At 48.1% G+C, this 26833-nt stretch overlaps 1 protein-coding gene across 1 annotated transcript in view; it reads left to right on the top strand.

The window, feature by feature from the left end:
• VSNL1 (visinin like 1) overlaps nt 1-23869 on the top strand; it is a 125268-nt gene extending 101399 nt beyond the window's left edge. Inside the window, exons 3-4 of the mRNA XM_052649145.1 lie at nt 20348-20563; nt 23672-23869. Of these exons, the coding sequence (XP_052505105.1) occupies nt 20348-20563; nt 23672-23869 (414 nt within the window). The remainder of the gene's footprint in view (nt 1-20347; nt 20564-23671) is intronic.
• The last annotated feature ends 2964 nt before the right edge of the window (nt 23870-26833 follow it).

The raw sequence follows: 26833 nt of genomic DNA, 5'->3' as shown, positions 1-26833 counted from the left end.
TTATGTACGGATGTGAGAGTCGGACTATAAAGAAAGCTAAGCACAGAAGAATTGATGCTTTTGAACTGTGGTACTGGACAAGACTCTTGAGAGTCCCTTGGACTGCAAGGAGATCCAACCAGTCCATCCTAAAAGAAATCAGTCCTGAATATTCATTGGAAGGACTGATGCTGAAGCTGAAACTCCAATCCTTTGGCCCCCTGATGAGAAGAACTGACTCATTTGAAAAGACCCTGATGGCTGGGAAAGATTGAAGGCTAGAGAAGAAGGGGATGACAGAGGATGAGATGGTTGGATGCCATCACTGACTTGATGGACATGAGTTTGAGTAAACTCCAGGAGTTGGTGATGGACAGGGAGGCCTGGTGTGCTGCAGTCCATGGGGTCACAAAGAGTTGGACACAACTGAGCGACTGAACTGAACTGACAGCAAGAATGAGGTTCACAGCTGGCGCTGAAAGAGAGGGGGGAAGACAGGTATTTTTGTACATTCTTTTTTCCTCCCCGAGGAGCACAGCTACCAAAGAAGAGAAAATGGTTACCTCCCTGCTTTAGGTCACTTAGCTGCACCCGCCCCATCCCCATCCCGCCCCCTGCATTCCTGCTGCACCCATGCTGTGTTGCAGTCCTGCTGCAGGGAACTGGTCCCAAAGCCAGTGCTGGCTGCCAGCTGGACCTGAGTGCGTGGGAAGCTCACTGCTACCCACTCCCAGCTCCTTTAAACACACACACACGAACACACACACACACTCATGCCCATGGCTCCGGGCACGTCAGGGTTTGTTTTTTGTCACCTTGAGGGTTCCTTCCACACATCTCAGCGTGCACTAGCTGCTTAGCAACACACTCTTGGGCCGAACTGGGAATTAAATGGTTCTCTAGCTGCTGTAACCGCAGGTGCCCCATGGGAGAAGGAGGGTACCTGGGACGGACTCGAGCTGAGGACAAGGCCGTGAGGAGGACAGCAGAGACAGGACAACTGAAGCACTGGTGCTGAGCCACGGCTCTCAGGGGCCTGCTGGAATGATGGTCCAGAAAACAGAATCCCGACAGAAAGCAGTGGGCAGTGGGGAATTGGCTCGGACGCTGATAACAGGTGGCAGGCAAAATGTACAAATTCATAAATATATGCTGATGGGATTTGCCTTGGCAGGATGACCCGGGTTCAGGTCATTAGTCCTCCACACTGGTTCGTGGTTCTTGCCTTTGGTGCCTGACTGACCGCTTGGTCATGTCCAACTCCTGTGACCCCATGGACTCCATTCCATGGCTCCTCTGTCCATGGAATTTTCCAAGCAAGAACACTGGAGTGGGATGCCATTTCTTCCTGCAAAGGATCTTCCCTACCCAGGGACTGAACCTGCATCTCCTGCATCGGCGGATGGGTGCTTTACCATTGCACCACCTGGAAAGCTCTTGCCTTTGGTGCTTAAAGTCAAAATTGTCTCCCCTAAGAGTCCTGCCTCTGGTATAGCAGCCGGGGGGAAAAGGCCCTGGGCTCTGCAGGTTGCTTTCCCAGGTTCATACCTCCATTCTGCCATTTCCTGTGTGACCTTAAGAAAATTGCTTAACCTCTCTGTGCCTCAGATTTCTCATCTGTGGGCACTACTTCATAGAACCGTTATGAGAATTAAGTTAAAGCAGGTTATTGTTCAGTCATTCAGTGGTGTCTGACTCTTTGTGACCCCATGGACTGCAGGACACCAGGCTTCCCTGTCCTTTGCTGTCTCCTAGTTTGCTCACACTCACGTCCATTGAGTCAGTGATACCATCCAACCATCTCATCTTTGGTCACCCCTGCTCTCAATCTTTCCCAGCATCAGGGTCTTTTCCAATGAGTCAGCTCTTCACAGGTAAAAGGACCTAAACTGAGGTCCAGCTCACAGAGGTGGATCAACCTGAGATCAATTATACTTCTCTGGGATAAAAATGGTTCATGGTTAGAGATGGCACAAACTGTAATGTAGAGTCTGAAACACAGGCATGCATGATCTTGAGGGCAGGAGGAAAAGGTGTAAGCTACCCTCTATTTATTGATTTTCTTTAGTGTCCTCCATGTACCCAACACGGTCCAAAATGCTTTACACAAGCTAGTGCATTAACCACTCCTGGGATTGGTCTTTTCACACCTGAAACTGAGGCTCAGAACAAAGTGCCCTCCTCAAGGTCACACAGCCACTTCAGAGGTGGACTGGGGTTTGATGTGGTCACTGTGGCTTCATAGCATCACTCTGAGGGACTCTGACAGCTGTGCTGTCTCTCCTGTTACTTCTCTGAGAAGAAAAACAAACACTGGTCTCTGAGGGTCAGGATTTGTTGCTGGAGACAGCGCCTCCCCAGAGTGACAGCTTAAAACACTGCCAATTCAGTGGCTTTGCACCATGGCACTCCTTGTGTGTGCACCCAGAATGGGGAAATACCAGCCAGGGTTTTGAGGAAATGGGAGATGTGACCAAGGTGAGAAGGCATTAGACACTGGATCTGGAATAAAGTACCACCCATCAGCAAGAGGCCCAGACCCGCTGGCAGAGAAGCCTGCGGTGTCCGAGGGTGGGAAGGAAAACCAATGACTGGGCTTGACAGAACACAGCTTTCCTTGTTAACACGCACAGCCCTGCTTCCCTGACCAAGTGGACGCTTCTGCTATAACATATACATCGTCACAAATTTCATTTAAAGCAGTAGCCTATATTTCTAGAATCTAGGTAATTAAAACACATTCTAGGTCTTCCCTGGTGACTAAGTGGTAAAAAAAAAACCTGCCTGCCAATGCAGGAGACACGGGTTTGATCCCTGAGTCAGGAAGTTCCCCTAGAGAAGAAAATAGCAACTCGCTCAGGTATTCCAGATTGGAGAATTCCATGGATAGAGGAGTCTGGTGGACTGCAGTGCATAGAGCTACAAAGAGCTGGTGGACAGGACTGAGCATCTAAACAACCCCATTTATAAGCAGAGAAGCTGAGGTGCTGAGAGCAGAAATGACTCTGGCGCTCCATGATCATCTGTAGACCCTCCGCCTGGCCCCCAGCCCCCATTCCCACGCCCTCTCCTAAGGCTGCCGGTGGGTGTTTTCAGCGCCTCCTGCCCCACGTGGACTCCCCTCCCCTAGAGGAAGGCCTGCAAGGCTCTCCTTGGGAGGTTCTGTATCTTTATTCATGAGCCTGGGGGTGGGGGGGAGGGGAGGAGCTGGGAGCCTTGGTAAGTCTGCTCTCTGCTTTCCCTGCTGAGAGATAAATATGAAAATATGAGAGAAGAACTTCCCCTCAGGAGTCGGAACTGCCACCTCATCTAATGCCTAAGCCCTTCGGGCCAGAGGAGGTAACTTCTGGCTCTTTAAGGCTGAATGGCTCAATGTCCTTAACCCCAGCTCAGCGCCCCCTCCAGCCTTCCCCCAACCCCCAGACAGGATCACCCAGGCAGACTGATGCAGCTGAAGCAGCTCATTCACCGGTGCCTGTGCCATCCCACATCACCACTGCTGCACCCTCCCCCCCAGTACCCCCTGCGGGCCCTACCCCCAGCCCCCGCCCAACACCTCCACTGCGCCCCCCCCCCCCCCCAACCCCCGCTAGCGATGCTGAGCTGTTAAGTCAAGAAGCCTTGGCTCTGGCCAAAACCCACGATCCTATGCAGTCTCTGAGCGACCAAGCCCATCAGGAGCTTCGAAAGGTCTGCTGACCTCACCCTCCAGGCTTCTCTGCTTCTCTACCAGACTAGAATGGACGCAGATGTCCTACTGTTGGTACGTGGTGAGAGTGAGAGGCAGAATTGGGATTTTGCCCTTTCTGGTGTCTGTGTTCCTACGTGTTAGATCACAGGCAAGTAGCTTGGTAAAAGAGTAGTCTCTAGAGTGAAACGAGTTCAATTCTGCCAATAACTAGGTGTGTGATCTTGGGCAAAGTTACATAATACCCCCTTTGCCTCTGCTGACTCGTCTCTGTAATGGGTTGGGAGTGGTACCTCTGTCAGAGGGTTGTTAGAGGATTCCATGGGGAAACACTGGCAGTGTGCTGAAACACGCCTGGCACGTAGGAAGTGCTATAAAAGTGTTGTTAATTAAATCAGCATCTTTTGTCAAGTATAATGTTGTCAATTATGCAGATTTAGAATTACAGGGGTTGATAGACCCTCTTGGGCTGATGGAGAATCAACCCCTTCATTCTACACGAGAGGAAACAGGCCCGATTGCTCAGACCCTTCCTCAACATCAGTAAGTGTCACCTTCAGAACTTGGACTCCGCCCCTTGTCTGCGATGGGGTCACACACTGCAGGAGATAGTTAGAGAGTGAAACCTCTGCGGTCTGGCACCCCAGAACCCCGGTGGCTCCTGCCCTTTGGCCTCATCAGGGTGGGAGGATTCTATTGTGGCCCCCTACTGGCAGACTCTTCAGAGATTTCCCCTGCACCCTGAGATCTAATCTCTAAATAGATCCTTCTAGACAACCAAGTCAAGAATCAGATGGCCTTTACTGGGGTGACTCCCCATGGAGAGGGGGATCAAGGAATGCAGGTTTGGGAGGAGAAGCTGCAGAGGCAGGTTCCATCCCAGGGAGCTCGGTCCAAGAGCTGGCTCTGCAGCAGGATGAGGGGTGGTGTGGTTCTGATGCCCCGGCTTGGCTGCTCTTCTGTGTGGGTTTTATGCTCCTGCTCTTTGTAACCTTAAGTCCTGACTCTTGGTGCCTCTTTGTGTGTGTTAGTCGCTCAGTCGTGTCCCACGCTTTGCGATTTCATGGACAGTAGCCCAGCAGGCTCCTCTGTCCATGGAGTTCTCCAGGCAGGGATACTGGAGTGGGTTGCCATTCCCTTCTCCAGGGGAGCTTCCTAACCCAGGGATCGAACCTGGATCTCCTGCATTGCAAGCAGATTTTTTACCAACTGAGCCACCAAGCCCAGTTCCTCTTTTGGCCCTTCTCAAATAAAGCCTTCTCCTTCACACAGCAGGTTCTGGACTCTGGGTTCTGGTAAAAAGGAACCCCTCCTGGAATCAGCAGTCCAGCAAGATCTGGAAATAGGGATCTGGGGTTTCTCTGTAGCAGCAGGAATCTACTGCTATGGTCTGTTCTGGTTTTTTCATTCTTCCACTCTCGGGGTGGGTTGGGAAGGTAGGATATATTGCTGCCCCAGGGGGTGAGGGAGAGCCTACACCTCTTAGAATTTCTCCTGTTGCAAGAATTCTTTGCCTCAACTCAAAATCTGGCCACAGTTTATGCTTTTCTGCATCCCTTTCGGCAGTTAGACTAGCCACCTGGCACATCATGGGTGCACTTCAGTCCAGTTCAGTTCAGTCGCTCAGTCGTGTCTGACTCTTTGTGACCCCATGAATCGCAGCATGCCAGGCCTCCCTGTCCATCACCAACTCCTGGAGTTCACTCAGATTCACGTCCATCGAGTCAGTGATACCATCCAGCCATCTCATCCTCTGTCATCCCCTTCTCCTGGCCCCAATGCCTCCCAGCATCAGAGTCTTTTCCAATGAGTCAACTCTTCGCATGAGGTGGCCAAAGTACTGGAGTTTCAGCTTTAACATCATTCCTTCCAAAGAACACCTAGGACTGATCTCCTTCAGAATGGACTGATTGGATCACCTTGCAGTCCAAGGGACTCTCAAGAGTCTTCTCCAACACCACAGTTCAAAAGCATCAATTCTTCGGTGCTCAGCTTTCTTCACAGTCCAACTCTCACATCCATACATGACCACTGGAAAAACCATAGCCTTGACTAGACAGACCTTTGTCGGCAAAGTAATGTCTCTGCTTTTGAATATGCTCTCTAGGTTGGTCATGGGTGCACTTAGTAGATGATTATTGACTAATTGTCCCATTTTTTCGACTCTAGTGTCCTCCTCCTTAAATCTCAAAGATCCCAGCCCAGCAGCCGATTCTCCCCCTGCCCAGTTTTCATATAAACAAAGACTTTGAAAAAGCTTTAAAAGCACTTTTCCAAAGGCCCCACATTTAAGAAACTACAGAACTGATGCTCAATCCCACACCCGTCTGATCCTACCACCATGGCATACCACCCTTCCTCCTCCATGTGATCTGTTTCTCTCGTTCATTTCTTGGTCTGCAGTCAGACCTTTTTCTTATACCTCTGGTGGCAGAGATGGCATTACATCTGGAGCAATTGGTGGCTCCCCTGGTGTCTCAGATGGTAAAGAATCTGCCTGCAGTGCAGGAGACACTGGGTTCAGTCCCTGGGCCAGGAAGATCCCCTGGAAAAGGGAATGGCAATGCACTCCAGTATTTTTGCCTGGAGAATCCCATGGACAGAGAATCCTGGCAGGGTACAGTCCATGGGGTCGAAAAAGAGTCAGACACGGCTGAGCAACTACCGCTTTCGCTTTTACTGGAACAATTTAGGTAAAAGTTATGGATATGTCAGCAACGATAGACAGTAAAAAATCGAGGGAGACATTTTAGAGTTGGGAGGGAGACTTCTCTTTCCAGGAAAGGGAGAACACAGCTACGGAGGTGGTGGCCCTGTATATGTTCATTTCTTACAAATGAGTTCAACTGCTACAGACAGAACTCCACATCTCAGACAGTCGTTGCGGTCCCTGTCGCCAGCTGTGCTGTACAGCTCTCTCTTCAGAGTTGCAGCCGTGGTGGCCTGTGACACTGTATTAACAGAAGGTTTTAATTGAGATGCAGCCAGGCTGAGCATTCTCATCGTGGTCACCAGGACACTGAAATGAGGTGGGCCTAGGGTGAAACGGTCATCGATCTTGCAGAGACTACTTTATTCCAGGAGGAGTTCAGGAGGTGAAATAAATAAGCAGTTTCAGACCCACTGCAAAATCTGCTGCTCTCCCCACTTCAGTTGGAATAATTGAAGAGACTGTGAGATGAGGAATCCTTTTCCAGTTTTCCCACACACAACCAGCTTTCCACTGAGCATCTTCAAAGAGTCTCACCCCTTCCTTAGTTTCAAAGATGGGTTTCTTTTTAAATTGACAAAACTGTCTTCTTTCTAATATAGTAGACTGACTTAAATGGAAACATGACAATTTACTGTTGTGTAATTTGCTATTGTTGGCCCGCTATTTTGTAATAAATGCTAACAGTAGACTGCTTTATCCTGGTGGTTCAACATTAGTCAATAAGAGAAGTACTGGAGGAAACCCCTTGTCCCAAATCAAGATGTCATTGAACCAATTTGTAACGTGAATTGGGTATTTGGGCAGAAGGAAATGGCAACCCACTCCAGTGTTCTTGCCTGGAGAATCCTGGGGGCAACGGAGCCTGGCGGGCTGCCGTCTCTGGGATCGCACAGAGTCGGACACGACTGAAGCGACTTAGCAGCAGCAGCAGCCGCAGAAGAGAGAGTTTATGTTTATTTTATTTTATTTATTTTTTTTGAGAGAGAGTTTATTTTTAAAGTCTGAGTAACCAATGAGTGGGCTTCTCAGGTGGCTCAGTGGTAGAGAATCTGCCTGCCAATGCTGGAGACCCATGTTTGATCCCTGGATTGGGAAGATACCCTGGAGAAGGAAATGGCGATCCACTCCAGTATTCTTGCCGAGGAAATCCTATGAACAGAGGAGCATGGAGGGCTACAGTGCATTGGGTCACAAAAAAGTCAGACATGACTTAGTGACTAAACAACAACAATAGATATGTTCACCCTTCAAAGTCTGATCCTGTGATTAGGCTATACCAACCAAAGGGGCCACACTCACTGGAAAAGACCCCGATGCTGGGAAAGACTAACGGCAGGAAGAGAAAGGGGGACAGGGATTGAGATAATTGGATGGACTTAGTGGACATGAGTTTGAGCCAACTCTGGGAGATGGTGAAGCACAGAGAGGTCTGGCGTGCTGCAGTCCATGGGGTCACAAAGAGTCAGACACGACTTAGCAACTAGACAACAGCCACACAAGGGGGCAGTAAATGAACAAATCCAAATTCATGAAAGTATCACCCATTTGCCAAAATCATTTTCTTTTCTCCTTTTTCTTTTAAGATTTCACTTCTAGAATCAGAAATAAATAAATAAAATGTGATAGCTAAAAGAAATTTTGAAGCTTACCTGATTTATGCCGTCATTTTATATCCAAAGTGGCTTGAGTTCAGTCACAACTAGATACCCTGCCACAACCCAGCATTGGCTCTTCTGCAGCAAGTTGCTTCCTTTATCCACTCTAAGCATTTATAAAGCATTTATCAAGCATCTGCAGGATATGCTAAGTCGCTTCAGTCATGTCCGACTCTGTGCGACCCCATAGACGGCAGCCTGCCAGGCTACCCCGTCCCTGGAATTCTCCAGGCAAGAATGCTGGAGTGGGTTGCCATTTCCTTCTCCAATGCATGAAAGCGAAAAGTGAAAGGGAAGTCCGTTCAGTCATGTCCGACTCTCAGCGACCCCATGGACTGCCGCCTTCCAGGCTCCTCGGTCCATGGGATTTTCCAGGCAAGAGTACTGGAGTGGGGTGCCATTGGATAACAGATCCTAATCTAAAACCAGTGACGATGCAATTAAGAGCAAAGCATAGTATTTCCTTTAATGAAAAGGCAATTCTGGCTTTACTCGTGGTGTGAATTCTCAAATGAGGGAGGATTTCTGTGGCCTGTGTCTTGTTTTCTATAAGAAGGTCAGAGAACTTCCCTGGGCCTCATGACTTTCTTGGGGCGATATGCCTATGGAGGGACCTTGTCGAGGACATAAATGAAAATTTCTTCCGTGACCCAAGGGGCAAAACCCCTTCTCTAGGAATTTAATTCAGGACTAATTTTCTTCTCAAATAGATGCAGCTCAAGAACCATGAGCTAATAGTGGTTGTCTCATAATAAAACCTGGAGTCCAGAGGGACCCATAATGTAAAAAAATGGATATTGTCACCTAGAGGACAAGTGAAGAGGCAGGTCTGAAAAGTGACCTCAGGATCTGGGTGCCCCCCTATAGTGGGCAGGGTAGAGGGGCTGTGTCTTTAATCTCTTTCCAGAGAGCGCGAATGTGGAAGGCAGCTCACACTTTGGGCTGCATCTACATTTGATTGGTTATGTCTGCGTGAGGGCAGGACCGGGTCTTATGTTTCACTCTTATTCTTCTTCGCAGCCCCTTACCCTCCCTCCCTCCCACAGAGCTCAGCATGAAGCCTGGCACCACCCCTGGCTTTTGGGAGTGTCTGTTGAATGAACATCTTGGCAGAGAGCAGTTTGGGGATCCACCATTTCTGATTAAGGGGAAATATCTCTCTCCTTTCCCCCTGCTCATGACCAGGTGCACATACTGCTCTGATGACGATTCAATCCTCATGAATCATCAGCTGAAGCAGTAATGGGGATGACATGATTTAAGGCCAAGTGGGAGCCTTCTTTAGCAGAGCTGACTGAAGACACCCTTCGGAACACATTTCAGGCCTTCCTTGGTCATTGGGTGGATTTGCTGCTATATCTTCAGGCTCAAAAAAGACCTGCTGTGCCGAGTCATATGTTCATCTGCCACCTCCTGTGTGCCTGGCCCTGTACTGGATGCCAGGGATCACAGTGGTGGGCAAAAACAGGCCACTCCTTGCCTCCATTTAGTTTATGGTCTACAAGGGGAGGGGCTTCCCTGGTGGTTCAGGGGTAAAGAATCCGCCTGTCAATGCAGGAGACGCAGGTTCAGTTTCTGGGTCAGCAAAATCCCCTGGAGAAAGAAATGGCAACCCTCTCCAGTATTCTTGCCTGGGAAATCCCATGGATAGAGGAGCCTGGCGGGCTGCAGTGCATGGGGTCACAGGAGAGTGGGACACGACTTGGCGACTAAACAACCACAACAACTGCTAAGGAAGACAGGCCTTAATCAAGCAATGCCACGAACATTTCTTCACTATGATGGTAAATGTAACCGAGGGTGGGACTCAGTGATGTGCGTGTGTATAATGGGAACTTCTGACACTGGCTCGGAGAAGACTTCAAGGTCTGAAGAAGAACACAGGCATTAACTGGGTTGGAGCAGAAAAGGAGCATTGCAGACAAAGAGAAAAACATGGCAAAGGCTGCATAGCTGTGGCTGAGAGCTCAGTAAGGTCCCAGGTAGCAGGTAGTGAAATAATCCCAGAGGGCAGAGGAGTGGACCGAAAACTGGACACAGAGGCTTGGGGGTAATTTTGTTCCTTGTCCTGAAAACAGTTAGATGCTATTGACGGTTATGGGAAGTGGACAGGAGAAAACCTGGGTGTGAAAAGTTCCCTCTGGACGTGTGATGGCTTGTGGCATGATGAGCCTAAAGCCAAAACCAAATACCAAGTGAATCCTCAAGGACACCAGCTTGGCCAGCAGCCCGGGGCATGTGTGTGAGAGAGCCCACCGCTAACCAGCTGCTCACCCAGCTGCCATCTGTGAACATCAGGAGATGGGATGCTCTGGGGCAGCTTTGAGGGGAACATGGAGGGGCCCAGGCCCGGCTTCTTACAGCCTCAGACAGTTTCCACATGTTCTGTCCCCAGTACATCTCACAAGACTTCTACATCACAGGTATTAATTATTATTGCCCTATTTTGTGGAAGAGGAAACTGAAGCTCAGATGACTTCGTCAACATCACAGAATAAGACAGAACTGAGCTTGCATCTCACCTCTGCCTCTTGTGAGCCTGGAGTGGTCCCACTTTCTCTCAAGGACCCCAGCCCCCTGCAGTCCTGGGGGCAAGATGGAGTGTCTGCTCTGAGCTGGGCCACAGTGAGGTCCAGGAGGCTGACTGTCATCCTTGGGTGGCCTCTCTCCCTCCGCAGCAGTACCTGCCCCAGAGCCAGAGGCTATGGTCCCCGCCTACCTGCCCAAGGCCCAGCCCTTCCTACTGCCTGGAGAGGAGGGGGTGTCCCCTGTGAAGGACAGGTGTTTTCCCCGCCTTTGTCCCTAACAGTGGGTACCCACTCCCTGTGAGCCTGCTCTGGCCTGGACCAGCTTTGATGATGAGGATTGAGGCTCCTGTGAGCACAGTGCAAGGCAGCAGTGCGTGGGAAGGAAGAAGCAGAACCACGGGCCAGATGGGCAGATCCTTTCCAGAACCTGGTGGAGGAGGCGAGTTGCAGCTCATTTCAGTGCAGAAGGCCAGGCAGACTCAGCAAGTGCAGGAGAGGCAGCGTCCACTGGCCAAGCTGGGTTTGACACCAGTGCCCTCACCCTCCTTAGAGATACAGCCTTATTGTTGTTGTTCAGTTGCTAAGTCACATTCGACTCTTTGCAATCCCATGAACTGCAGCATGCCAGGCTTCCCTGTCCTTCCCTATCTCCCTGAGTTTGCTCAAACTCTTGTTTATTGAGTCAGTGATGCCATCCAACCATCTCATTGTTTGTCACCCCCTTTTCCTCTTGCCCTCAGTCTTTCCCAGCAGCAGGGTCTTTTCCAATGAAACAACCTTGAGCCAGTTACTTAACGCAGAGCAATGACCCTCTAGTCCTAAATGTGTTGAAAGACCAGCCGAAGCAGCACAAGAGAAGGACCTGCCTAGGACCTCGCTCCCTGATAGACTCTCAGGAACCACTGCTTTACTGGCAGGACCTGGAGAGGTTGATTTCTGAGCCAGGTCATCCAGGAGAGGCTTCTGGCTAATTCCAGCAGAGGTGAGGGGAGATGACCTTGGAAGCAGAATTGCCATATTTCAGGGGTGCAATAGATAAGACTCTGTCGTACTGCTCATCACATGACAGGCCAATACATCGAGAGAGAAGTTGTTGAGACAAGGAATAGTGACTTCATTTGGAGAGCAGCTGACCCAGAAGATGGTGAACTCCAGTCCCTAAGAACCATCTTGCCCAGTTGGGATGTTAACCTATTTTATAGAACAAAGAGGGGGAGGTGAGAAGGTAAAGTAAAAAAAAGGCGATAGGTTGTTGCAAATATTTCCTGGTTCCAGCCAGACTCCAGGGAGGATGTGTTAATTTCTTCTTTCCTGCATCCATTCACAGGTGGGCCTGGTCAGGATGTTTCCTGTGAGCTTAAACAAAAGTATTTTAGCTTAACTCTCAGGCATGGGAGGCAGTTTCCTGGAGTTGGGACATTATGTATACTTTAAGGTAGCTCAGTGGTTAAAAAAAAAAAAACCTGCCTGCCAATGCAGGAGATGCAGATCCAGATTCGATTCTTGGGTTGGGAGGATCCCCTAGAGAAGGAAATGGCAATCCACTCCAGTATTCTTGCCTAGGAAATCCCTCAGACAGAGGAGACTGGCGGGCTGCAGTCCATGAGATCACAGAGTGGGACATGACTTAGCAACTAGCAACATTCCTTTAGTGATGAGCTTGTGGCCAAAGCAATAGAATATAAAGGTTAAAGGTAAAAAAAATAGATCCAATATGAAGTCAGATTTGTTCTTCCCTACTACCACTCCATCCTTGGGGAGGGGATTCTGTTTATGGGTTCATAAGCCAGACAATATAGGCTTCTGACATTTGAGAACAAAGGAAAACAGAACTGACCTGAGCGAGGACTTTTCCAAAGGAACTGTGTCTGGTGAGAGACTGGATGCCAGGCCTCTCCATGACAGTGAGCCGCAGAGTGGTCCAAGAATACTCTTCTGTTCTTTGATCCCATCGTGAGCCCTATTTCAAGCAGATTAATGGACAGATATCTATTCTGAGGTATGAGGGCTGCCCAGCAGCAGCCCAGAGCTGGAGAGAGACTGCCCTCTTCAGCGTCCTGTGACCACTCCCCCGATAACAGCAGGTCTGCGGTCAGCTGTCACGGTGGGTCAAGGCTTTGCTTGTGAAAACCTCCCCCGCCTAAAGGTTGGACAGAGAGCTTCTAAGGGACCCGAATCTTCCATCAAATTGAGGCAGGCCCCAGTGACTCCGAGAGAGAAGGGAGGATTCTCATGGGAAATGTTCCAATGTTTTCTCGGAACTCAGTACAACTTCTAGAAGGATGAGCTAGACACACGGATAGCAGCTAGGGCTGGAGCGGGGAATAGAAGAACTATGTTTTGACGTCATTTTATTTTATTTTTTTGACGCAGCCACCTGTGTTGCACTGGGGGTAGTGGGGGGTTGGGGGAACACTGGCATATTCAGTATGAGATATTTGGGCTTCACTCACATCTCTTAAGGAGACAACCCATTTAATATTCACAACTGCATAGTTCATTGAAAAGATGGAAATGTGGGATATCAGCCTGCTCTCTGTAAGGAAAACCTCTGCTGTGGCTTTGGAGTAGGCTGATTAATTTGTGACAAGTCTCCCTTTGTGCCCGTGGGGAGAGGCAGAGTCCTCGAGCATTTCCTGGTTTTGCTCCTCTTCTGCACGTTGGTTAGTTCTAAGTAAGGATGTGGAGTACAGTGGGATACAGTCTAGATTTGTGTCATCCCCAAAGTTTTGGACTCTGAGACCTTTCTTCAGCAATGATGAAGAGCAGTGAATTGTCACCACCTGCATATTAGGGTGAGGGAAGGGAGCTGCACACTAAATTATCATTAAGTTTCAAACTCATAAGATCATTCCCGTAACTTTCGCTTGTGGCTCTATGCACTTGTGTTGTGCTTAGTTGCTCAGTCGCGTCCAACTCTTTGTGACCCTATGGACTGTAGCCCACCAGGCTCCTCTGTCCATGGGATTCTCCAGGCAAGAATACTGGAGTGGGTTGCCATGCCCTCCTCTAGGGGATCTTTCAAACCCAGGTCTCCCTCATTGCAGGTGGATTCTTTACCAGCTGAGCCACTAGGGAAGCCCAAGAATATTGCAATGGATAGCCTATTCATTCTCCAGGGGATCTTCCCAACCCAGGAACTGAACCGGGATCTCCTGCATTGCAGGTGGATTCTTTACCAACTGAGTTACCATATCATAGTGCAATTTTATACTTCTATAGTTGTATGATTAGTGTCTAGGTCTCCCATGATTATAAATATATATTTTTTCTACTTTGGACACCACCCGACACAGTGCTTGACATGTAGTAACTGCTCAGTAAATATTTGTTGCATTAAAGAATGAATGAATCATAAAAAATATCCCTCAGGAGCATTCTGATGATTGACATGTAGTACATACGTCCTGCCAGGAGGTGGCGATAAATACACAGTAGTAGCAGGATGAAAGCAAAGGATTACATAATGCAACAAATTCGTTTGTTTCATCAGATGTGGATTTAGCTTTATTTCTTCAGCTAATACTTGGTTAGGGCTTCCGAGGTGGCTCAGTGGTAAAGAATCCACCTGCCAATGAAGGAGATGCAAGAGATGTGGGGTCAATCCCTGGGTTGGGAAGATTCCCTGGAGAAGGAAATGGCAACCCACTCTTGCCTGGGAAGTCCCATGGACACAGGAGCCTGGCGGGCTACCGTCCATGAGGTCGCAAAGACTCAAACACAACTGAGAGACTGAGTACACACACACAATACTTGATTAAGAGAAACAGAAAGATGTAGCAGAAATGACCCGACAGATACGCATTCAAATCCTGCCTCTATCATAGCCAGCCAGGCACATGAGCAACAGCCTTGACATTTCAGGCTTGTCCACAAGGAGTTTGTGATGGCAGAGTGTTCAGAGTACAATGCAGAGTTTATGATCAGACTGTTCCAGGCAGATCAGGCAGATAAAATTTTTTTCCCCTAATTTTCTACCTTCTGTTTGTTATACAGTAGTCGGTCCCTCAGCATCCATGGGAATTGTTGGTTCTAGGACTCAAATACCAAAATCCCCAGATGCTCAGATTCCTTGTATAACCTGGCCTAGTACACTCAGCCCTCCATAGCTGGGCGTCCCAGAGAACCCAGGGACAGAGGGGCTACTTGGTGGTCCTACCTTCTGTTACTAGCTCTGAGCCCCCAGGTGAACCAAAGGGCTGTGGGCTACACAGGGGCAAGGACAAAAGAGAGCTGTAGAGAAGACTGCCTCCAGGGCAGCCTCACCCCCAGCCCAAGGAGCCTACTACTGGCCAGCTCAGACGCCCCCAGAATTAAGCCTAGGGTTCTGCTGGCCTGAACCTGGAGCAGACCCTGCTGCACCACAAACCCTGCTCTTCACAAAGGAGCCTTCTCCTGGGTATCTTCAGGAGGACAGGCTGCCCCACTGATGCCAAACCCCAAAGAATGCCTCGGGGAAGCACACCACACAGCTTCTGGGGTCAGAAGAATTCCTGGCCGGGAGCCTGGGTTCCCATTAAGCAGGCGTTATTAACTGGCCATTTGCAGCTGCCTCCCTGGCTTCCCAGGTGGCTCAGTGGTAAAGAATCTGCCTCCCAATGCAGGAGGTGCAGATGTAGATTCAGCCCCTGGCTTGGGAAGATCCCCTGGAGGAGGAAATGGCAACCCACTCCAGTCTTCTTCCCTGGGAAATCCCATGGACAGAGGAGCCTGGTGGGCTACAGTCCATGGGGTCTCAAAGAGTCAGGCACAACCCGGCGACTAAACAGAATAATCTGTTGTTCAGTCAGACAAAACTAAACAATCTGTTTCTCAGATGAGGTGGTTTTTTTTTTTTTTTTTTACTTTCCTTTTAATGGAAATACAAGATACACTAGATTTAAAATTTTTGACCAAAAGTAGAACTGTGTGTGTATACATGGGCATAAAGGAGACAATGGAAATTAATTGAAGGTTAGCTATATTAGATTATCTAATATAGTTTTTGAAAATTCTTATGACAAAGCTTATTTCCTTTTAAACAATTTGCTATGGGCTGAATGTCTGTGTGTCCCAAATTCATATGTTGAAACTGCATACCCAAAATGATGCTATTAGGAGGGAAGTGCTTACGTCATGAGGGTGGAACCTTCATGAATAGGATTGAAGAAAGTGAAAGTGTTGCTCGATTGTGTCCAGCTCTTTGCAGCTCCATGGACTGTAGCCCGCCAGGCTCCTCTGTCCATGGAATTCTCCAGGCAAGAGTACTGGAGTGGGTTGTCTTTCCTTTCTGCAGGGGATCTTCCCAACCCAGGGATCGAACCCAGGTCTCCCAAATTGTAGGCAGATTCTTTACCATTTGAGCTACCTGGGAAGCCCCATGAACAGGATTAGTGCTCTTGTAAAAGAAACCTCATAGAGTGTCCTGGCACCTTCCAGAATATTAAGGACACAGCAAACAGTCAGCAGAAAGCAACCCAGAGGAAGGCCCTTACCAGTACCTGACCGTGCTGGCAGCTTGATCTTGAACATCTAGCCTCCAGAACTATGAGAAATAAATGTGTGTTGTTTACTAGCTACCCAATCTATGGTAGTTTTTTATGGCAACCTAAGGGCTTCCCAGATAGCATTAGTGGTAAAGAAGCTGCCTGGCAATACAGGAGACATAAGAAACTCCAGTTTGAGCCCTGGGTCGTGAGGATTCCCTGGAGGAGAGCATGGCAACCCACTCCAGTATTCTTGCCTGGAGAATTCTGTGAACAGAGGAGCCTGGTGGGCTACAGTCCGTAGGGCTGCAAAGAGTCGGACATGACTGAAATGACTTAGTATGCACGCACAAAGACACAAGTGAAATATATAAAACTATATATATATATATATAAATTTTCAACTTCCAAGTTTTTTTATTATATTAAAAGATTTGGATTATTAATAACAAAAATTATTTCTACATCAATATTTAATGCAGGAGTTGATGCACAATACATTGAATTTTTAAAATACCCTTCAAGCAATAATACTCTCCAAATACTTGTACTTCTCAGGCAGTGTTTTCCTCTGAGAGAAGTAGATAAGAGTTCAAGACCCTGATTTCTTCCTACAGAAATTGAAGGGAGTATGGCTTCATTTTTTCTGTTATGACCCATCCAGAGTTGAATTATTTCGTCAAAAGAAGGATCATTCCCCTGATTCAAAAAACTTGAAGTACTCAGAAAATGATAAGATGAATTTTCTAAAGGAAACAACCACTCCAGATATCTGAGGGCTCTTCATCACACACTCCATTCCTCCAGAGAAAACGTGTTGGCTGTAAAAGTCAGTAAACAGAACTTCAGCAAGACACATGCAACTTTTATAGCTCAAAATTTACCATTGATTTTTTTTTCTGAAGGCCTTCCAGATCTAAATTAATTTTTAATACACTGACCTAAGATGCCCAGCTATTTTCAGATAAAAATATCAGATAGCCTTTAACTTAAAAGGATGCTGTGAGATATAAAATGGGTAAAGCATTGCACCACCAGAAACCTACAGGGATGGAAAAAAATTAGACCCAGTGGCCTCATGTCACTGGATGCAGAAAGGCTGATGGATAAAAATCCCTAGGGAGACCTTGGACTCCACCGAGGGGCTCAGTGTGCTCTGTTTTTAGGTTATTATATTTCTCAGGTACAGGCTCTGCTCAAGACCCCTGAACACAGACGACACATTAGCAAATAGCACCCCCTTAGAGAGAGAGGAAGACCGCCCAGGCAGAGGGCACAGATGATACTTAGAATAAGAAATAAACATATTTGATCTTAATCCTCGGTTCTCTTGTAATCTCTGGAGAGATCAGTGTCTGCATGCATATTCAGTCATATCCAACTCTTTGCGGCCCCATGGACTGTAGCCTGCCAGGCTCCTCTGTCCATGGGATTTTCCTGGGAAGAATACTGGAGTGGGTTGCCATTTCCTTCTTTAGTGTCTATTGTATGTTAATAAGATGAGTGGTGGTTGGGTGCCGGTCGCTTCAGGAGTTTCAGGAGTGGGGCAGGACTGGAGGGGGGCAGCTGGTCCCAGAAAGACAAGGGGCAGATTAGAGAACTGGAACTTCCAGCCCAAGCTAGACCTCCAGTGGAGACAGGGTGTCTGGAGATTGAGTTCAATCATCAATGGCTAATGATTTAATCGATCATGCTTGCATAATGAAACTGCCATAAAAACCCGTTAAACTATGGGGTTCCAAGAACTTCCAGGATGATGAAAGCATTCAGGGGCTGGGAGAGTGGGGCAACCTGTAGTGGGAGCTCCATGCATCCCTTGCATTACTCTATGCATCTCCTCCGGTGGATTGTATCCTTTATAACAAACTGGTGAAGTGAAGTGAAAGTTGCTCAGTTGTGTCCGGCTCTTTGTGACCCCATGGGCTATGCAGTCCATGGAACTCTCCAGACCAGAATACTGGAGTGGATAGCCTATCCCTTCTCCAGGAGATCTTCCCAACCCAGGGATCAAACCCACGTCTCCCTCATTGCATGGAGATTCTTTACCAGCTGAACCACCAGGGAAGCCCAAGAATACTGGAGTGGGTAGCCTGTCCCTTCTCCAGCGGATCTTCCTGACTCAGGAATCAAACTGGGGTCTCCTGCATTGCAGGCGGATTCTTTACCAACTGAGCTATTAGGGAAGCCCCAACAAACTGGTAATAGTAAATAAAGCGCCTTTCAGAATTTTGTGAGTCAGCAAATTCTCCAACCTGAGGAGGGGGCCGTGGGAACCCTTTCACTTCATAGCATGGCTCTCATAGGTACAGGGGGCAACCTAAGGCTTGTGACTGGCACCTAGGGTGGGGGCACTCTTTCCGGAGTGATCCTTCCCTTCTGGTGGTGGTGGTGGTGGTTTAGTTGCTCAGTCGTGTCCAACTCTTGCGATTCCACGGATTGTAGCTCACCAGGCTCCACGTCCATGGGGTTCTCCAGGCGAGAATACTGGAGTGGGTTGCCATTTCCTTCTCCAGAGGATCTTCCCCACCCAGGACCCGAACCCAGGTCTCCTGCATTGCAGGCAGATTCTTTACCAACTGAGCTATGAGGGAAGCCCCCAGTAACTCCAGGCCGTTAGGGTCAGAAGTGGATTGACCTGTAGGACACCCAGCTGGGATACAGCCAGTCGGAAAATTGGGTGTTGTGAGGAGAAAAAAATAGAACAACCTCCCAACTCCTCCCCCCTATATGTGGTGTTATAAGTGTTATGAATAATGAACAGTTCAGAATATACTAGGCTCATAGTTACAGAATGAGTTGTTTGATTAGAAAAGAAGAGATGGTCAAGTTTTTATTTTCTAAGATTAATAAAATGATTGTTACTGTTCCATGCCACCAGGTTTAGGAGTAGCTTCTTAGACAACAAGAGCAAGCGCCAGATCAGATACTGGCGTCTGGAAGTGGGAGCTACTGAAATGCAAATTGAAACCAGCTCTCCCCAGCCCCACCCCTGGGAATGCTTGTCTCATCCCTGGGCCTCCTGTATTCGCCCCTTACATGAAATGCTTGTCTTTTGTTTCTGGAGGGAGATTTCCTCCCATCCAATGTGCTTCTCAGTGTAGGGACAGTGGGTAGCAGGGCTTCGTGGGTCCCAGGTCCGGATGTACAGTGAGAAAGAGGATGCAGTCAGAGAGGGCATGACGCCAGCCGTCTGTGTGTGGCCAGCCTGACCCACCTAGCAAGTGGCAGCACCCACACCAGAGTATGACTGCCACGGCATCCTTAGGAATCTGCTTTGGACTTTGTATTTGGTGGAATTCTTCAGCCAGAAACACATATGCACCTTCTCTGGTTTAAAACAGCATGTGGCTTGTTTTTGTTCGGGGTTGGGATGAGGTTTGCTAGTTTCCTGTGCTCCACCTGGAGAATGTCTTTTCCTTTTTAAAAAAATATTTTTATCAGAGTATAGTTGCTTTACCATGTTGTGTTAGTTTCTACTATACAGCAAAGAGAATCAGCCATGTATATACATATATACGTATATGGAGGATATTCTTTAGCTTTGCTGGGGCAGAGGATCAGGTATCAGAGCTCCCTGCGGTGTGTGCTAGGCCCAGACGTGTGTCCACCACCACGGTCTCTGTGGTCTTCCCACTTTGGGGGTCTGCACCCTCCTCCTCCTGCGTCCTTCTCCTGTCTCCTACAGCACCCTGTGGGCTCTGAGAAGACACCTCTTTATGAATCTCAGAAATAAGCCCAGTCATGTTCTATTTTTAGTGGGTCTTAAATGCCCTGCAAAAGAAGAGTTTCTAGAAAAAGGAGTTGAACGCTGGCCCAGCACCCAGGGGGACCATGGTGGGCTGGGGACTGGGAGCCACTGGCGGGAGGTCAGGGTCACCCCGCTCAGGCCCCACGGGCAGTGAACCTGGATGATCACACCCAGAGAAATGTGGGAGTCCAGGTCACACTGCCCTGTGCAGGAGAGAAGTCAGCTGGCTGCCCCTGTCCTAGACCCTGAGGGAGAATGACCAGAAAGGCCGCAGAGGAGGAATTCTAGCAGACCTGATGCAGGTCCCACCCACCTCAAAGCCCAGTGTCTCCAGCCTCACCCTCAGGAAAGAGCGAGGGGCCTGGGAGTGAGGACTCATGGGGAGACTGCTTCCCTGTGCCCGTCCTTAACCTTGAGTGTTGGGCCAAACCTTGTCCACACGGGCGAGCCTGAACCCTCAACCCTGGGAGGGCTGGGAGAACCCCAGGCCAGCGTGTGGCAGTGGGCTTTCACTTCAGGGCCTGCGATTCTTCCCCTCCTGACAGGTGATCTTGTGTGTTCTGCTCTGTAGTTCTTCCCATACGGAGATGCCTCCAAGTTTGCCCAGCACGCCTTCCGCACCTTCGACAAGAACGGGGACGGCACCATCGACTTCCGAGAGTTCATCTGCGCGCTGTCCATCACCTCCAGGGGCAGCTTTGAGCAGAAGCTGAACTGGGCTTTCAACATGTACGACCTGGACGGGGACGGCAAGATCACCCGAGTGGAGATGCTAGAGATCATCGAGGTGAGGTCCCCGGGTGTTCTCAGGGCCTGGTCTGCTGCCGACACAAAGGCAGAGCTTGGGAAGAGGCTCCCTGGGCACAGGCCTATGGCAGGTCCCCTTCTTCCCCACCAGGAGCCCTGGTAGGCTTGAATCCTCTGTCCTGTCCACTCTCTCCACGCTGGATAATGTCTCAGCTCCGAGCTGCTGGGTTATGACTCAACCACATTTCAACCAGCCATGCTCTCACTGTGAGATCTTCCACCAACACAGGCCTAGAGGGTGCGAAGGATGGTATCAGGATCCAGCTTCTCTGGCTCTTGGCTTAGCTCTGCCCTGCTGGACGCCACTCTCTTCCTAAGCCAGCTTCCCCACGGTGGGCACAAGATGCTGACTGTGGTCCCGTTTCCCATCATTCCACGTAAACAAGCATCTTCCTCAGTTGCCTATGCAAATGTCCCAGGACCCCCTGCCCACTGCTGCAACCTCAGTCTTCAACACCGCTCGTTACACACTGAGTGTGAGATACCTGGGCCTTGGTTTTCCTGGAAAACACAGCCTCACATCAGGGCCTTGATATCCTTGCCCTCTGCCCAGGACTGCCCTCCAGGTCCCCTCATTCCTCTCGGGGCTGCCCCCTCATCTCATTGGCAGGCATTCCTCCCTGAACTCACATCCCTCTACCCCTGGGCCATCTAATCCCTTACCAACATTTTTTTTTTTTTTTGGTCACAGATTTTATCACTGCCCTAAATCACCTGATATAATAGAATGCAAGCTACGTGTACAGAGAAGGCCATACTCTCTCACTGCTGTATCCCCCAGCCTAGAACAGTCCGGGAGCCTGCCGGGCACTCACCCGCTGATGAACGAGTCAGTGCCCCTTCACTCACTCACTGTCTTAGCTCGTGTGTGCACCTCTGTGCTGACAAGGTGACCCAAAAAGGGAAGTGCACTGCCACAGACAGGACCAAGTGTCTCATCCTGGAGCTGGGGCAAGGCCCTGCCCAAACCACAGGGCTGAGATTCAGGGCGGGGGGCGGAGGGGTGGATCCCCAGAGCAAAGCCAAGGGGTGATGGCGAGAAACAGTAGCCAAAACCCAAGTGACCCAGATGCCCGCTCTGCTATGCTGACTCTCCTCCCTCTGGGGCCGCTCCCTAGCAGTCAACTCTGGCCTCTGGGGCCCTGCCTTCCACTTACCCCACCTGCCCCAGCATCTTTAGTCCCTTCTCTACCTTTAGTACCTACTTCCCTTCCCAAGTAAACTGGGAGACCCAGTGAGGTTCAGGCATGGAGTTGGCTATAGGGCGTTGAGTACCAAATCATCAATGTCTTTATGAAAAAATGATAATAAACCTACCCCTCAAGACTGTGGTAACGATTAAGCACCTGGCACGCTTTCTCTGAGGCTTCCCTGGTAACTCAGTGGTAAAGAATCTGCCTGCCAAGGCAGGAGACGCAGGTTCGATCCCAGGGTCGGGAAGGTCTGCTGGAGAAGGAAATGGTAACTCACTCCAGTATTCTTGCCTGGAAAATCCCATGGACAGAAGAGCCCGGTGGACTACGTCCAGGGGGGGTCACAAAGAGTTGGACACGACTGAGTGACGAAACAACACTTCCCGTCACGTAGGAAACGCTCAGCACACGGCAGTTCAGTCGAGGCTCTGTCTCCCTTGGAAACATCATCCACCTCGACTCTCAGCTCCTTTCCTTCTTCATGCTCCCTGTGCACGTGGCTCCCTATCTCCTTCTCTAGTATTTTCTCCGGCTTCTAGCCCTCTGCACTTGCACCCTGGCACCCCTTCCTGCCTCCAGGTTCCTTTTAGCTGAGTCACATTTTCAGAACCAAGGTATCAGTAATTGATAGAGCCTTTACAGCCTCTCTGTACTTCAGGAGCTGCTCATTCATTTGGCCAAAAGTCTTTACAGAGAGGTTCCTCCATGCCACACACAGCTGTGCACACAGGTCCAGCTGTCCAGCTGACATCCATTCGCTTGCATGTCCACTGCAGCCTCACTGTCCATCCAGGGCTGCTCACCCTTGAACACTCACCACTGGCCACTTTGGCCTCTACCATGCTTTCCACCTGGGCTCTTCACCTTTTCCTTCAGGGCTCTGGGCCCATCCAAATCTTCTTTACTCTTTAAGGTCTAGGTTATTTCGCCATCATCATAATCCAATTATAGAACATTTTTATTCTCCCAATAGGATCCCTTATGCCCATGGGTATCCCCAGATTTTGGAAACTGCCTTTCTACTTTTTCTTTATGGATTTGTCTCGCTGAACATTTCATATAGATGGAATCTTGCAATATACGTTTGGCCTTTTATACCTGGCACTTTTTTGGACATTTATCTCTGCTGTAGCAGCTATCAGTATTTCACTCCTTTCTGTTGCTAAAATCACATTCAGTTGTATGGATGTGTCATATTTTATTTATCTCTTTGCCAGTTGAGTATTTGTGCTGTTTCACTTTTGGGCTATTATTGAAATTGCTGCTATATGTTTACCTACAAGTCTTTGTGTAAAAGAGCATTTCTTTTTTTAAGGCACTTTCCTAAGAATGAAACTCGTTTCTACCTTTAATTTACATTTTGAGAACTCCATGTGTGCAGTTTAATGGAAAATGGAATCATCTTACTCTGTTCTTTCACATGAAGAGAGTCCTTGAGTCGCAGATCTCCCTCAGCTAACTTCTTTCAGGGCTTAATTTTACTGGTGCACCTCTCTTGCTTTCTTGACAGATTGTAAGTCCCTTATCAGTTGGGCCCACTGATTACGGTCCATTTCATCTGAGACCACTTCATCTTTCCCTAGATCTCCCAGGAGTAGAGCTTGTTGATTACCATCTGACTTCAAACTCAGAAGTTTTCAAACCGAGCTTATCGTTTTCCTTCCTAAACCTCCAGATCATCATTCTTGGTCTCACCACAACTCTTTTCACTCACTTCCTCCAGCCAGAAAAATTAGGAGTCACACAAAATTCTCTATCCCGTTAGTCATGAGACTCACACCGATTTGATTACACCACTCTCTTATTTAAAAGCATTTAAGGATTCCTTTGAAGTAAATTTAAATTCTTTACCCCATCCTAGGTGAACTTTATGATCTATTTCTTGTCTTCCCAAGGCTATCTACAAAATGGTGGGCACAGTGATCATGATGAAAATGAATGAGGATGGCCTCACGCCCGAGCAACGAGTAGACAAGATTTTCAGCAAGATGGATAAGAACAAAGATGACCAGATTACACTGGATGAATTCAAAGAAGCTGCCAAGAGCGACCCTTCCATTGTACTACTTCTGCAGTGCGACATTCAGAAATGAGCAGAGGTCAATGCTATGGACTGCACAAGAGTATCAATGTTCCATTCAGTCTGCAGCTATTAACACACACACACACACACACACACACACACACACACCACACACAAATATCGCTTGGACTACCTGTAAATGGACTTGCTTCTTGTGTTTGAAACACTTGTGTGCATGAGAATGTCATTTGCTAATGAATTTTAAAAGCATATATTATAAAACAGACAACCTGCCACAATGTGATATGTGTAATATCATTTCATAAAAAACCTTCCTCCTCCAAAGCCTTGGCAGAAATGTGCTGCAAAGAGTTCTATGATTTCTTGTTCATGTTTTGCTAATGCTCGTGTCTCCTTGATTACATGATGTTAGTAGCACTGAGACCCCCACGGTAATGTAACTGAATTTTAAGCTGTGTCACCATTCTCCTGTAAAATAGTACTAGACAGACACACCGAGGAGATCTCGACTCCTCTGTGTGGTCCACACACAAGAGCTTGTATTATCAGTGAATATAAATGTACGACATTTGCATGCCTTTTAGGTTTGCCTTAATTCTTACCTCATTTGCACCCTATCAACCTGGAAAGAGCTGTGTTGGAATTAATGCAGTATAAACCTTACAAACTCTGCTAAATGACTCATAAATATATCTATCTATAATATGCATATACTCAAAGATATTATTTATTGAAAGTAAAAAAAAAAAAGATGGATGTGTATTGATTTCTGCTTGAATTTTCAAAGGCTTCCAAAGAGGTGGCAATAGATGTCCCAAATAAATTTATAGCATTTGACTTTTCCCCTCAGTTCTTATTTCATAATTTTAAATTGGAAACAGATGTTTAATGATCATCCAGGGTCAGTAGCAACAAACTTATTAAATTTCCCTTTGAACACACAACTTGGGAATTCAAAGACTAGTGACAACCAACGGAAAAAAGCGACTTCTCGATACTTCATCCTGGCCCTCAGAAGAGGGAAAATTAATATGGCATGTCAAGTTTAAACATAAAACTTGCTCATTCTCAAAAAATGCTCACTATATGACAATACATGCTATCTCAGTGTGACTGTGTGTTATGTTTTACACAACTATGTGTTATTTTCTATACAACACACTGAGAAGCATCCTCTGAAAGATGCTGCCAGAAAAGGGGCCTTCTGTCTTGCCAAATCATAAACGTACTCATGGTTTTAAAGAAGTAACAAAATCCTGACCGTTTTGAGCTTGAGGGAGGAAGGCAGAGATTCCATGAAGAGCCCTAGGGGTGGGTTTGCATTTTCAGAGCAAGTGTGGATGAGACTAGTTTCTTTCTCCAGGACCATCCAGTAGAACTTGCTGGAATGGTGGAAACTTCTGCACTGCTTGTGTGTGACTCTGGAGCACTTCAAGTTCAGCTAATATGACTGGCAAACTGAATTTTTCATTTTATTTTAATTAATTTACATTTAATTTGCCCCATGTAGCGAGTTGTCATCGTATCAGACAGTACAGTGCTAAACTGTTCACTTTTTATGGACTGTCTTTTTTCCTAAATATTCGTCCCTTGTCTGTCTTAGGATCCTTAAGTGAGACCAGAGACCAGGGCCTGACGATTCCATTCATCTGTTCAGCAAGAAACTGGGAGTGAGCAAAACTCCCCACAAACTCTCAGGAGGCCAGCGGTACCTGACCTTGCCAGACCACACTTCCGCCCCCAGAGAGAACAGTCCCAAGGGCTCATAGGACTTCTGGGTGCACTTAACCCTGTGCTTGGTGAGTCCAGAGTGGAGGCAGGGGGAGACGGGGTCATTCAGAGCCACCAGTACTCTCTCCTCTGATTGGGTGGAGTGGAGGTGGAGGTTCGAGGAACTGGGAAGACACCTTAGAAAGGCACTTGGTGAAATCAAGCTCGAGTCAATGAATTCTTAGCAAATTTTGACTGATTACCTATAACACACCCAACGCCATTCTTCTGGGGAGAGACAGACAGTAACCACACACACTCACACAGACTTCCAAGTGTAAGAACTCTGAAGAAAAGCACAGCAGGTGAAGACAGATGGAAAATGATGGGGTGCAGCAGTGGTTTTGCTCTAAGCTGGTTAGGTGGCACTGCTGTGAGAGCCAAGCGAAGGAAGTGAGCCACATGGGTCTTCGGGGAAACAAACTCTCCAGGGTCTTCCCTGGTGGTCTAGCAGTTAAGTCTCTACATTTCCACCATAGGGGCATGGGTTTGATCCGTGCTCAGGGAGCTAAGATCCCGCATGGAACTAAGATGCCCCGTGCCCCTTGGTGCAGCCAAACAAACAAGAACAAGAACAAGAACAAAACACACACCCTCCAGCAGACTCAGTTCAGTTCAGTTCAGTTCAGTCACTCAGTCGTGTGTAACTCTTTGCGACCCCATGATCTGTAGCACACCAGGCCTCCCTGTCCATCACCAACTCCCAGATTTTACTCAAACTCATGTCCATCAAGCCAGTGATGCCATCCAACCATTTCATTCTCTGTCGTCCCCTTCTCCTCCTGCCCTCAATCTTTCCCAGCATCAGGGTCTTTTCAAATGAGTTGGTTCTTCAAATCAGATGGCCAAAGTATTGGAGTTTCAGCTTCAGCATCAGTCCTTCCAATGAATATTCAGGACTGATTTCCTTAAGGATTGACTGGTTGGAGCTCCTTGCAGTCCAAGAGTCTTTTCCAATACCACAGTTCGAAAGCATCACTTCGTCTGCCCTCAGCTTTCTTTAAAGTCCAACTCTCACATCCACATGTGACTACTGGAAAAACCATAGCTTTGACTAGACGGACCTTTGTTGGCAAAGTAATGTCTCTGCTTTTTAATATGCTGTCTAGGTTGGTCATAACTTTGCTTCCAAGGAGCAAGTGTCTTTTAATTTCATGGCTGCAGTCACAATCTGCAGTGATTTTGGAGCCCCCCAAAATAAAGTCACTCACTGTTTCCATTGTTTCTCCATCTATTTGCAATG

This window comes from Budorcas taxicolor, chromosome 11, assembly GCF_023091745.1.
Source record: "Budorcas taxicolor isolate Tak-1 chromosome 11, Takin1.1, whole genome shotgun sequence".
Taxonomy (NCBI): Eukaryota; Metazoa; Chordata; class Mammalia; order Artiodactyla; family Bovidae; genus Budorcas; species Budorcas taxicolor.
The sequence above is the reverse complement of the archived record's forward strand: the minus strand, read 5'-3'. Positions and strand labels throughout refer to the sequence as shown.